Raw genomic sequence first — 12,882 nt, forward strand, 5'->3', positions numbered from 1 at the left:
AGATTCAAGAGTTAATTCTGCTCCTACTGGGTTTGTACAACTTGTAAAATTGTCAAAGAGGATGCATGAACAGGAATCCACTGGCAGTTTGCTCTTTGTTGAATTCACAGTTATTTGAGGGCTTTCTCTAGATGACAGTTGGTTATGTTGTGCTTCCTCCATTGAAAGTCGGTTTGAAATCTCCAGTTCAGAATCTAATTAAGAAAGCTAAAAATATAATTTCAAAGCAATTAACCTTCAGTGACTTGTCATGTCTCTTATAGTGGGAATGTAAGAGCAGTATTTCCAGAATGACAGTTTCTAAAAGGACTTTAATTAAGGATCAACTCTGGAACCTTTCCTGGCAGAAGCGCTCTCATTATCTTCATTGGGATTTTATTTCTTTTTTTACAGTTTTTTTTGTATTAGGAGAGCTCACACAAATAAGGCTTACAGAAATAGGCTAGTGGCTATAACTCTTATGGAACAAATCACTGCATTTATTATCTACCTATACATTACCTTTACAAGGAATAAAAATATCAGTGTATTAATCCTTGCTTATTTTTTGCCTTACAAAAGAGGTGACAAAGTGACTAAAACTGAACTTTCTCCTAAACAAAGCCAGAACCTCACTAAACCTGAAAACAAGCTGCATCACTCTTATGAGTATTCAAATTTTTTTGCATAGTGCAATTCTATCAAGAGCAGCAGAAATAGAACAGCTAAGGCAACTGTTCCATCTGAAAGCAGCAACAGTTAAAAAACTCCATGGAAAGTCTCTGCTTTGTGCATTTTATAGCGCAGTAACTCCTGATGGATGTTTATCAGCACGTAATTTGGAAATATCTTCAGCTGTGACTTCTGTGAACTGAAATTTGAAGAGTATGATTCTCCACAGACTGAAAAAGTCTTTTTCTTTGAATTTGGATGCAGTAGATCATGAATGAGTCCTGATCATTAGTCTGTGAATATGGATTTATCACCCCAAAAGGTGACATCTTGGAGCAGAAAAAGTTTGAAGGAAGGAAGTCCAAGAAACTGAAGGCAAGAAGGGTGGTGGTACAAAAGGATAAATCTTCCACTGAAGTGCATGATTCTCAACTGACAGAGGCAACCTCTCTGACTTTAGATGAAAATTGTAATTCCACCATCACTGTTGTAATTAATGTCACTTGGGATATTTTCATCCTTTTAGTGTCTCCCAGTCATTTCTGCTTGTTTTTATTCCCTGCACCAGTCCCTTTGGCTGTGCTAAGACCATTCTTCTGGGGGTTGTTCTATAGAAAATTTCAGAGAAACAATCAAGATGATCAAATGGCCAAAGGCAAAACAATCCTTCAGTATTTTTTTATTTTTCAAAAATTGAACAAGGTGACTTTTTGTTTTGTTTTGTTTTATTTTAACCTTTACAATATAATCTCTATACATGTCTCCATGAGTATGCTAGAGAACACTGAAGGAAATGTTCTTGACCTACTTCAGCTGTGACTTCTCCCTCTTCTCTCCCCTTCCTGTCCCTATATGCATTTTAATGGCACAAGGATGGGCAGGGCCAAACTCTGCAGCTCACATTTGCTTTAGTTCTGGAATAGGCAGAGTTTTTTGTGGTAGTATTCATACTGAAGTGTTGACAGCTGTTTCTCAAGCACATCTGCTTGTTCCTTCTTGGCCAAGTGAGATCAACAGCTACAGCAGTACAATTGCTAAGTTTACAAATGAGTACAAATCTGTACAGTGTTCTTTTAATCAAATAGTTCTTATTTCCTTTTCAGATTGAACACTGTTTGATTTAAATCTTTTTTTTTTTTTTTTTCCTTTTTCTTTTTTCACTCCTGAAAATAGAAATAGAAGCAACTAAATGCAGGAAGGCTGTTAAACTACTTGTCCAGAAAAGTGGTTGAAAGAACTGCTGATGGTTGCAGAATGTTATAGTCATGATACCAAAAAAGCAACATTATATCACAAAGAGAACGGATAAAAGCTGCTGATTTTTACCATTACCTGAACCACTGTTTACATTCCCATTTGAATCCTTCAAGAGCTCATAGATAATGAAAATTACTGTGCTGGTTTGATTTCAAAAGTTACCTTTAACATTCAGTGCTACATAGGAGGTAAGATCTTGGGGATTAAAGTCAGACACAAGAAAATGAAACAGTAGAAAAAATGCTAGCTATTCATTTCTGTTTTAGTACTGTCTTAATGTCTCTCTGCTGACACTGGAACAACCTAATGCCTAAATCCAGCTTCAGCTGGATACAGTGCTCTTATGTTTGCTTCAGAGATTAGGCTGTTTTTAATCTGATTTCCTTAACATTATGAATTGTGCGATAACAGCATTTCCTTTTTCTTCTACTGACACTTATTTTATGTGCTGGTTACTTTCAGCTACATTTAGTACAAGTCTATTTGTCTCACAGAGAAGCAGAGTCTCAATTACTTTGTGAGTACCAGCTGATTGAAATTTGTGCCTATGCAGAAAAGGCAGTCAGAACACACCAAGCATATATGCTGTTTGGTACCAGCCCAGTGGTAAATGATCACACAAACTGTAGTCAACCAATATGCGGAAATGACAGCAGGCACTCTGAGGCACATGTAGGACTTTGGGATATGGGATAAAGCCAGAAGTGTACTACTGGATAGATATTAGACATAGAAATGTCCTGTGAGTATCTGAGATGGAGCAGGAAAGGGATCATTTCTAGAAAACTAAGCTTTATTAGTTACGCTGCTCTTGGAGAAATTTGTCTTTTAAATCTTTACTTTTGGAACTTTTTGCTGTTCGCTTTTGAAACTGAACATTATGAACTTGCATGTTGTTTTGTATGGAAAGGTCAGTAGTGATTTTTGGATAAAAAGGAAGGAGCATGTGGAGTGTGTAAAGTGCAGAATTTGGACTGCTTTCCTGGCTTTCCAAATGAATGTGGAGGTGAAGAGCCATATAGCATTTCCAATTTGCTCTGAAGAAGAGGGTTTTCATTTGAGAAAATTAACTGAGGAGAAGACGTAGCAGTAAATCCCGTATTACGCAGAAGAGAAAGTGATACAGATACACACCAAACTCTCCATTAAGATCTTCTCTTTTTATACTAGATTTATCTAGCATATACTCTGGCCTCTTTATGAAATTATTGATTTTACCTTTTCATTTATCACTTTATTCAGTTCCCCAGGGCTCTTCACCGACACAGAAGAATACAGTCTCACTTCCTATCCAAAGGAACCCTTCCATTCAGTCGGTTACTGAGGGCTACAATTATAAAAATATTTAGTTTCCTCAAATATATGCACAAGCATATTTCATCAGAAACTCTAACCACGTTTCTGCTTATTCAGCTTTCACAGTCTATTATGAGGCCTTTACACAACTCAAGCTATTGTAAGAATTCTTCAACAGTATTTATCTCACAAGTTGGGCTGGTATTTTTAAACTGAAATTCAGGCATTAAATATTTCCAGTGATATAATGATGTGCTAAAATATCTTGTTTTCCTCAAATATGTGTGTTTTGCCTAATAAATTTATATAAAGTATAATGTGTCAGAAAGTCCAACCAATACAATGTATTTTGTGGGTTGTTTTTTTTTTTCAATTTCCCAGACACTTCAGACTTCTGTCTAAACTATTGAACCTGCATTCATGCGTAACTCCATGAGTAGCTTCTGCAAGCTGGTTTTAAGAGTTGTTTTTTGCCATGTGGATGCTTCCGTCTGACTCTTAATGGTAAAGCATAATAAAGAAGCCAGAAGTAGAAATGAAATGTGGATCTCTACAGCTGCACTTACAAATCGTACTCTTCTGCAAATTTTTATGCAACTGTTTTGTAGTCTTCGGTGAATTTGTCTAAATGTAATGCTTATCATAATGAATGCTTAAATATCACTGATCTTCCTCCAGACATCTCCAAGCCATTCTTTGCTAGGGAATGAATACAGTTACTGAGATCATCTCATCCAGTGAATCATCTCAGTTAATCTGACAGCCTTTAATCTTCCTTACAGTTGCTCACATAGATTGTAAACATGCTACAGAAAACGGTGGAACTTAATGTTTTCTTTAAATACATTACTACATATTCCTAAGATGGCCTTGTTTGTGTTTTTATATAGCTTCATCATACACAACAAAGACACTTTCTTTAATAATGCTACAAGAAGTAGAATTGTACACCATATCTTACAAAGAGTGAAATATGAAGAAGGGAAAAACAAAATTGGTAAGTACTTTTAATGTGATAAATCCTATCGGAAAAATAAGTAGCAGTCTGGCTTTTTAGCTTTGTTTTTAATGACATTTTTGGAACAGTGCACATCTCACCCATTGCTATGTGGCAGGGGCTTCTCCTAGAAAGAGCTGACCATTTCACTGGAATGCTGGGCTGCTTCCCCAGGCATTTATGTCCCCCCATGAGATTTATTATGTCAACGAGGAAAGAACCTGACTCAAAGGAACCTTTTCTGCAGAAATCCTTTCTTTTTCAAAGACATATATACTGGAAGGAAAGCAAAGTTTGTGCTGCTGTCCATCCCAGCCTGTAGGGCATCTCCATGGATATCTGTTCCTCCAAAGGGGAGAAGTGAGATTCTGTAGCTCTGTAGCTGCTGTAGGTCAAAAAGGTGGGATGATGGAAGCCATAGCTCTAAGCAGTGACAGTGAGAGGAAAGTAGAGATGAAAGGGGAGAATTCATGTGGTGAATGTAGTCCATACGCCCACAATGAAATCCCTGCCTGCTTCAAGATCCTAAGTTCTCTCACATAACTACTTGTGCAGTACCTACATGAAGTAAACCTTGCACAGATCAGTGGGCTGAATAGAGCCCAGCTCAGCTGTGCATGTTTTGCTCTTCTGCCAAGAGCACTTCAGGAGAAAAGATATTCTGCCAAGCAGATACTAATGCTGTCACTGAACATGTTATTTATGTTGAATTAATAATTCTCACTGCTGTGTTCTCACTGCTATAATTCCCTGCGAATCTGAAATGGAATCAGGATACTTCTCCTTTACATGAATGGGGCTTAAATACCTCCAGGCTGTTAGTGCCAGGATTTAGTTTTACATTGTTTTATAGTTGTTCAGTCCTGTCTGGATGATTTTCCGAGTGAAAAGTGACCACATCTCAGCAGTCATTCATTATTTCTGTCCTTGTTCTCACTGAGGAGAGACAAAGCCAAACTGAATGGGATTTATGCCATTTTTGTGCCAGAGAGCAATTGTTTGTTCAGGTTAAAGGGTATTCCCTGCTGTTCTACTACTTGAGCCCATCATGTTCCTGGTCTATCTAATAGTCTAGGGGGCTTTCGTAAGACATAAATTGAACATATTTTGCAGCATATAGGAATTAAGCATTTATATTGTTTTACTGGCTTTTTTAAAAAGTAAAGATCCTCCCTGTAGTTTTCCAGTCCAAGGAAATGCAGCCCTTTATTTGCATAGCTTCCTTAGACCAAAGTATATGATACCAAACTCTTTCTGTGAGGTCCTGGATTTCACTAAAGTTGCACTAAAGATGGATTTGGCAAATGAGTCTTTAAACCTCAGACAAAATAAATGATAGATTTTGCTTGATATTTGAACAAATCTTCTTTGCTTGTGCTATATCCTAGGTCATCAAAACCTATAAAAGATTTATTTTTTTTCTACTTGAATCTTACTGTGAATGGACTTCAAGTTTCATTTAGCTGTGTATCCTGAAATTATTCTTTGCTTTTCACTTAGCAGTTTTTCTGGTCCTACTGTTGAATAATCGGATACTTTTGGTTTTTAGGTCTGAATCGATTGCTCAGTAATGGCTCCTATGAAGCTGCATTTCCTCTTCATGAGGTATTCTCTCTTTTCCTTTTTTGAAGAAACACTTCCCACAACGTGAATATTTAAATGTGCAAAAATTCTCAGTCTTACTCACGTTATTGTTCTCTTTTGGAATCCACAGCTGCCTCTGACATCTTTCCATTTAGTAGTGCTTTAAAAAGAAAAAAAAAAAAAAAAAGAAAAAAAAAAAGCCTTTTTAATTGAAAAAAGAAAGAAGTAGAGAGAGTTGTTGTAGATTTGTTTGGTAAAAAAGTATTTGAGTGTGGTAAATCAATATGTTAGCAAAGGGGAAAAACAGCATGTGGCTTTCTCTTTGAGATTTGCCAGTTTTTAGCCTTTGACTTGAACACTGGTTATCATATTTCTTAGGAAGAATAACTTCAAGTCCCATTGCACACAATGGAAATCTTTTAAAGTAATTTTTAGATTTTGACTCATAAGCATTTGTGATTGCATGAAATTGTATTATGCATGCCAGGAATGAGAGAGATTTCTTAGATATTCTTTCGCTGTTGTTGTTCATTAATATCCCGATTTGTATTTTAGGGAAGCTACAGAAGTAAGAATTCAATAAAGACCCATGGGGCAGAAAACCACAGACACCTGCTCTATGAGTGCTGGGCTTCCTGGGGAGTCTGGTATAAATACCAACCACTGGATCTAGTGAGGTAAGACTTTAATGCTTTTAATATGCTTCAGTCTAGGTGGTATGAGCATAGATTATCTTTCTTCTCTCAGAACCACATGGTACTCAGTAAATTCATGTCATTTCTAGAAACCGATCATAAGGTCAGGGAAAACTATTTCATTCAGGGTGCAACTACTTTGAAAGAAGTAATTATAAAGAGGTTTGTATGAGGCTGTAAATATGAAGGGAGTGTCCTTATTGTGGTTTCTGACAACATAACTTCTCATAAAGGAGTTGTGGAATAAGAGAAAAAAAAAACAGAGTGGAGCCTAGGGAGACATGATTGCATGGATACACACTGAGGAAACTATTCTTCCTCAAAGTATGGTTTTGATAAAAAAGCCTCTCACTGATTAGCTCTTCCTATTTTTGTCCAAAAAACAACCACAGAAGTGACTCCAGTTGAAGTTCAGTAATAACTCACAGACAATACAGAGCTAAAAGCTCACATATACCATGTGCTACTGTGTTTGACAACACTAATGATGACTGAAAGCTTGTTTTTTCCTCCTCTACTACCTCCCTACCAGTGCCACGTCACTGCAATGTCAATTTATTTTCCTCTTGGAAGTAGCCTGCAAAGATGAAACACAGACAAAGCCAAGATATAACTTCGAATTCTTATAGTTAAGTCAGGTTTCCAAATAGGCTTGCATGCACTAATAGAGAATTACATAGATTTTATACACATATAGCATTTGCTGATCACAGTGGCAGAGATACTGCTGGATGTTAGTGAGCTTTTTCTGTTTGAAAAGGCAAATGAGAAGCTACAAAAGCCTGTGAACAGTTTCAAGGTGTTCACACTTCACTGAAAACATTGTTATGCATGCAGTTATCTTCTCTTCTAATAAGTCCTGTAACTGATAGATATGCTTGTTTTTTATTGATTCTTAAAATTATTTCTAGATAGAAATATTCACAAAGGGTGCCCTGGAGTCAGAGGATGTTATTGTTTAAGGCCATATAAAACCCATCTATTCCACAAAACAGGAGATGTTTAGTTTCCACGGAGAACAATTCAGAGAGAAATATAATAAAATAATTTTACCTAGTCATATATATTTTTTAAATGCTTTAGAAAAACAAAGTAATGTATTGGTACCTCATCATTTACCTCTGAGAGCTTCATTTTTCTTTTTTGATATACTGGCCTGAACAGAAATAGAGAAATTTTGTCAAAATATGGAAATTACTGATTTGCTGAGATGTCGGCAGTTATAGTGAAGAGGTTTGTTGTTGTTGTTGCTGTTGTTCTAATTTCCAGTTATACAATAAGTGTCACAATATAAACAACTTTATAATTTCTATTTAAGCAATTTGCCCACAGTGGTCAGGTCTATTGTTCTTCATCAACATTTCTTGCTTGTGAAAGTGCTGCAAAGCAATATCAAGGACTTAGTTAAACTTCCTTTGTGATCCTCAGGCAACTGGAGGACATTTTAAGTATAACAATAAATAATTGTACAGGGCCTTGGTAGAAGCCTGTTCAGTAAGTCTGTGTGTGATCTCTTACGTTCTGTATGAACCTTTAGCTTTTCATCAGACAGTGCAAAGATTTTTCCACAACTATTTTGCAATACAAAATAAATAAGAAAGTAACAGATCAATCAAGCTCAGCAGGGGTGAAAGCTACCACTCAAACCCAGCCTTGCCATTAGCTTCCCAGAGCACAAGGTTGGCGACTATGAATGGCACAAAAGGAGGAGTTATAGGGAAAGAGTGGAATGACTTCTTCTTCTCACTTCATGAGTGTTAGATCCCTCATATTTCTGTAGTTCCTGCCAAATCTTTTCTATCTACTGCCAGTCTCAGGAGCTCACATGCCTGGTGAGCTGGAGATTTTGTTTGAAGAACTGACTCCACCAGCAAATGTTCATTTCATTTGGATGTATCTCAGCAAGCATGCATTAAACAAAAGCTTTTATTTTACCAACTCTGCAGCAGGAGCAACTTCTTTGTTCTTTTTCCCAGAACAATTGTGTGGGCTGTGCTTGAAGGGAATAGTTTTGCCATCTGTACAAAAGGAGTGGATGGATGTTAATTCTTCTACAGACATCTGTCCAGAACTCACTGCTGCTAGCTGATGTTTCCCTTCAAAAAACACTTTAGAAAAGCTAAGGTGTAAATTAGGTGAAGATAACAAAATGATGCTTTTATTAACTGATAAGGTGATTCTACCTTAAAATTACTTTACCACAATGGTAAATTAAACCAACCATTGATGTTGATGCTGTTTTGGTTTTCCTTAGCTGTTAAAAACAAACCTTATGTCTCTGGTGTTGTTAATCTGATGTCTTCCAGATTTCATTTAATCTCATCATCTGGCTGTTATTAGAGGTACTAGTCACTAGAAATAAATGAGAAAAAGTAATTTGAGGGGAATTGCATGATTCTGCTTTCACTTTGCTTTGAAACACAGCAGCATGAAGGTACAGACTTGACACAATTGCAGAGACATAATTATAAAACACCAAATGTGGTACCATGATTTTAATTACACTCCTGTTGGAATTTTGCATTCATAGTTACTTAACAGGAATAACTTAAGATCCTTGGGATGAATAGCAACTGGAAAAAGGCAGGACTTCCTATATTTGTATGCCTGGAGATTACACGAATCAATGGAAACTGTTGCAGTAACTCCTCAGGGCCCTGGATCACCTCTTTCACACTTTGTGCATAGATCTTTGCCTGACATTATCCACAGATGATTCCTGCTGCTCCTTGTGCATTTCATTTACAAGGACAAGAAAGGGCAGGAGAAATCTATATTTATATAGCAATTGTTAAGATACCTAAATGAATCTGGAAGCAACATAATGTCTTTGTTGCAAGCTGACAACTTCCTTGAAATTTTTATTAAGCCTTCTTCCCCCATGATATTGCTCTTGGCATAACAAAGAATTATTAAATTAAATACAGAGATTGAAATTTTGTCCCATTTCAAGTCAGTGGTATTGGAATGGAGTAAGGGGAGAAAGAGTTAAACATTAAGACAGATTGTGTTGGAGGTTAATACACTTATCAGCATAAAACTGTGAAACTGAGATTTTATTTATTTATTTATTTTAATTATAGTGGTATAGTTTATACAAGGATAGGAGAGATGCATTATTCTGTCAGGTGCTTGGGGATTTTTGGTTTCTCTGCTTTTGAGAATTTTGTATGGAGGAAATTTTCTGTGGGAGAATTACCAAAGGTACGCAACTTTTTTTCTGTTATGACTAACTGCCTGAGAAATGCTATGGAAATGAGATACAAAAATGCAAATGTCATCAAGCCTGGAAATTTGCAAAGAGGTCTACAATGAGTAGAGTGATAATAGGTGAAATTCAGGTATAAGTAATGAGCTCTAGAAAAAAATCCCCTGACATCTTTACTGACATAACTGAGTTTTAGGTGAAGTGCCAGCATGTGGGTAAGAGAACTGACTTACCTGTGGACATTTCTGTGAAATTATTCTTTTATAAACAGTAAACAGACAAGAAGCAAAGAGCTTGTTCATTTTATGTGGCATGACCTTAGTGGCAAAGGAATCTGTGAGCCATCTTTTTCTCCTGGGAATGGTGAGTGTGTGGTTGAATGCAGTTACTGGTGGGAATGATCATGGAAGTGATCTGAATGTGGTACCTAGGCAGGTCTGAAAAGTCATAGCAATTTATTTCTACAGCTTGAGTGCTGTAGAGACGGAAAGGTGCAACAGGATAGAAAATAAAGTTTATCAAAAACACTTTTCAGAATGTCTGGTGGAATGGGGAAGCATTCGTTCTTGAATACAGGGAATCATTCAAAAAGTTAAATCTTAATTAATATTAAGATCACTTCTCTACTTTGAATTTTGTACATGGAGAAAATGAGGACCATAAATATTCAAATGAAGTAAGCTCAAAATGTGAACTTTCTATTTCAGTGGAGCAGGCTTAGCGTGACATCCTGTACGTCAACCAAATAATTAGGCCAAAGAGTTCACTAACACTGCTAAGTGAAGGCTCAAAAAGCAGTTTCCAGTGTGTCTTTTCACAGCCAAACCTGCTGTCCTTGTCAGAACTGAGTGTGTTATTGTTAGTTTACCATCTCTATAGCCTATAAATTTGAGTCTGTCAAACGATAGGATAGAAACATGACAATATTTGGCATCTCACACAGTGCTGGTAAACTTAAATGATAATAAATAGTGTAGATCAGTCTTGTGCCTATCAACCAGTGAAGCATGAGCTCAACTCATGACTTCACCAGGAATAGTGAACTCTATTTTGTGGTTGCTCTGCCTAAGCCAACTTCTGACCTCCACATCACCCACCAGTCCTGTTTGTGAACAGTAGGGTTCTAACAGGACACCTCCCACTAGAATCAATAAGTTATCATCTTCCACACACTCAACTCCTAAACTGCTTCTTCTGCCTGCATTGTACTTCCAGTATATATCAGGAAAGTTGAAGTACCCCATGAGAAAGAGAGCTGTTGATTGCACAATTTCTGCTAGCTGCTCATAGAACACCACGTCTGTCTCTTCACCTTGGTTAGGCAGTCTATAGCAGACCCCCACTAGGATGTTTTCCTTGTCAGCCCAACCCCTAATCCTTACCCATAGAAATTCAACCTTATCATGCCCATCCCAGTTTGCAAACTGCTGTTTTGTTTATTCCTGACCAAACGTCTCTTTCTCTTCCTCACTGCTTCCAGCCCTGGAGTACATCGTAAGGCTTTTCCTGACAATGAAAGTTTGACAAAAAATGTTTTATGGTAGCATAAAAGAGCCATCAAAGCTGGCTTACTTCACTCTTTGTTTCTGGACAGATCATAAGTATCATCATTAGTATAAACATGGGTATTCATCAGCAGCTGTTTTCAAATTCACTTGACATGTACATTTAAGCTGGCTTGAAAGTCTCTGAAGTGAAAGAAAATTGTCTTGCCTCATTCTTTAAAACCATTCTTGCAAAGAATCTCTTAAAATTTTCATTGTAATAGTGATAATGGCAGATTGATTGGTAAAGTATCCCAATCTGATCATCAGCCTACTGTGCATGGTAATCAAATAAAGAATAATGCACACAGATTGTTCCTGTGCTGGTAAGTCCAGCAGGTTTTTGTTTGCTTGGTGTATGCACTGGTATATAAGCAAAAGTGTGAGTGCATTTGGAAATATGAAAAATGCTAATGAAAATGTAGCAAATAAGAAGTTCCTCACCACTTTGCAGTTACTATTTGAACAATATAGCTAATATATTAGGATTGATTCAGATATTTCTTTTCAGACCTCTCTCAATCTTCTCTCCACCCCAACAGAATCATGTGATTATTCTTCCAGGAACTGAGATAATAAAAAAAAGAAGCAAGTGAAAATAAATTTGATTGCAGAATGACCTTTCGTTGACAGATTTCTTAGAAATAATTTGGGCTTGTGTCATTTTTCTGTTATATCAATTTTAGTGGTGAAAATTATTTCAGTGAAGTTACTTGGGAAGTACAATGCACTGCTAAAGCAAAGAAAGCCACCAGCTTCCCAGACATAAAGAACAAGCTTTTAAAAAGAACTCGGTATTTCCTCTCATGAGTTCACTGCTAATCTTATTACAAACACTGGTTTGTGAATTTTCAGATTCATTTTTGAAATGGGAAGGTTTTTCAGTGTGGATTGAGAAACTTAATTGGCCCTGCTCTTTAATCTGTTCTTCAGATATGACAGAAATATTTGTTTTCTATTAACAGGCATGACTTATTCTAATTAGTAGGAAATTTCTCTGTGTTGTATTTTAAAACAGACGATACTTTGGTGAGAAAATCGGGCTGTACTTTGCCTGGTTAGGCTGGTACACAGGGATGCTCTTCCCAGCTGCCTTCATTGGATTGTTTGTCTTTTTGTATGGAGTCACTACTTTGAACCACTGCCAAGTCAGGTAATGTGGACACTTTTAAAAGGGAAGTTACAGCTGTGGGATATTATGATTAATCTTAAGGCTCTTTATAAGTATTACTAATTATTTCGTTTTGGATAGTTGTCTATATACTCGGGAAAATATTCCTTGGTTCTCGTAAAATACCCAATATTGAACTTCCTTTGTATTGTGTTCCTGAATTGGGATGGGAGATAATGTTTCTAGCCCAGCTCCAGTTCTCAATGGTGCTGGCCACTCATCTTGAAGTAGGAAAAATAGGGCTTGGGCTCCTTCATTATTGTCATAACAAGCCAACAGAAGAGTGGGAATTTTTCTCACTTTTCAAGGACTTTTTCCAAAGGGCCACCTCAGGGAAGCATTTTTCAAATGAAGAACCCCCTCAGTCTTCTTCTGAGTTCCATATCTCTGTATTCTTGCACACTTAAAACAGTCCTTGAGAGAAGTCACAAGAATGAGTCAAACTTATATACACTCATTCTTACTATTCTCCAACTGAA

At 36.8% G+C, this 12,882-nt stretch overlaps 1 protein-coding gene across 6 annotated transcripts in view; it reads left to right on the plus strand.

The window, feature by feature from the left end:
* Positions 1-12,882, plus strand: part of ANO4 (anoctamin 4) — a 162,167-nt gene that overhangs the window by 110,297 nt on the left and 38,988 nt on the right. For all 6 annotated transcript variants that reach the window (XM_015859164.2, XM_015859160.2, XM_015859172.2 and 3 more), the window contains 4 exons: positions 4,095-4,201; positions 5,751-5,806; positions 6,341-6,462; positions 12,251-12,385. In XM_015859164.2, coding sequence (XP_015714650.1) covers positions 4,095-4,201; positions 5,751-5,806; positions 6,341-6,462; positions 12,251-12,385 — 420 coding nt within the window. The remainder of the gene's footprint in view (positions 1-4,094; positions 4,202-5,750; positions 5,807-6,340; positions 6,463-12,250; positions 12,386-12,882) is intronic.

Source organism: Coturnix japonica, chromosome 1 (genome assembly GCF_001577835.2).
Source record: "Coturnix japonica isolate 7356 chromosome 1, Coturnix japonica 2.1, whole genome shotgun sequence".
NCBI lineage: Eukaryota > Metazoa > Chordata > Aves > Galliformes > Phasianidae > Coturnix > Coturnix japonica.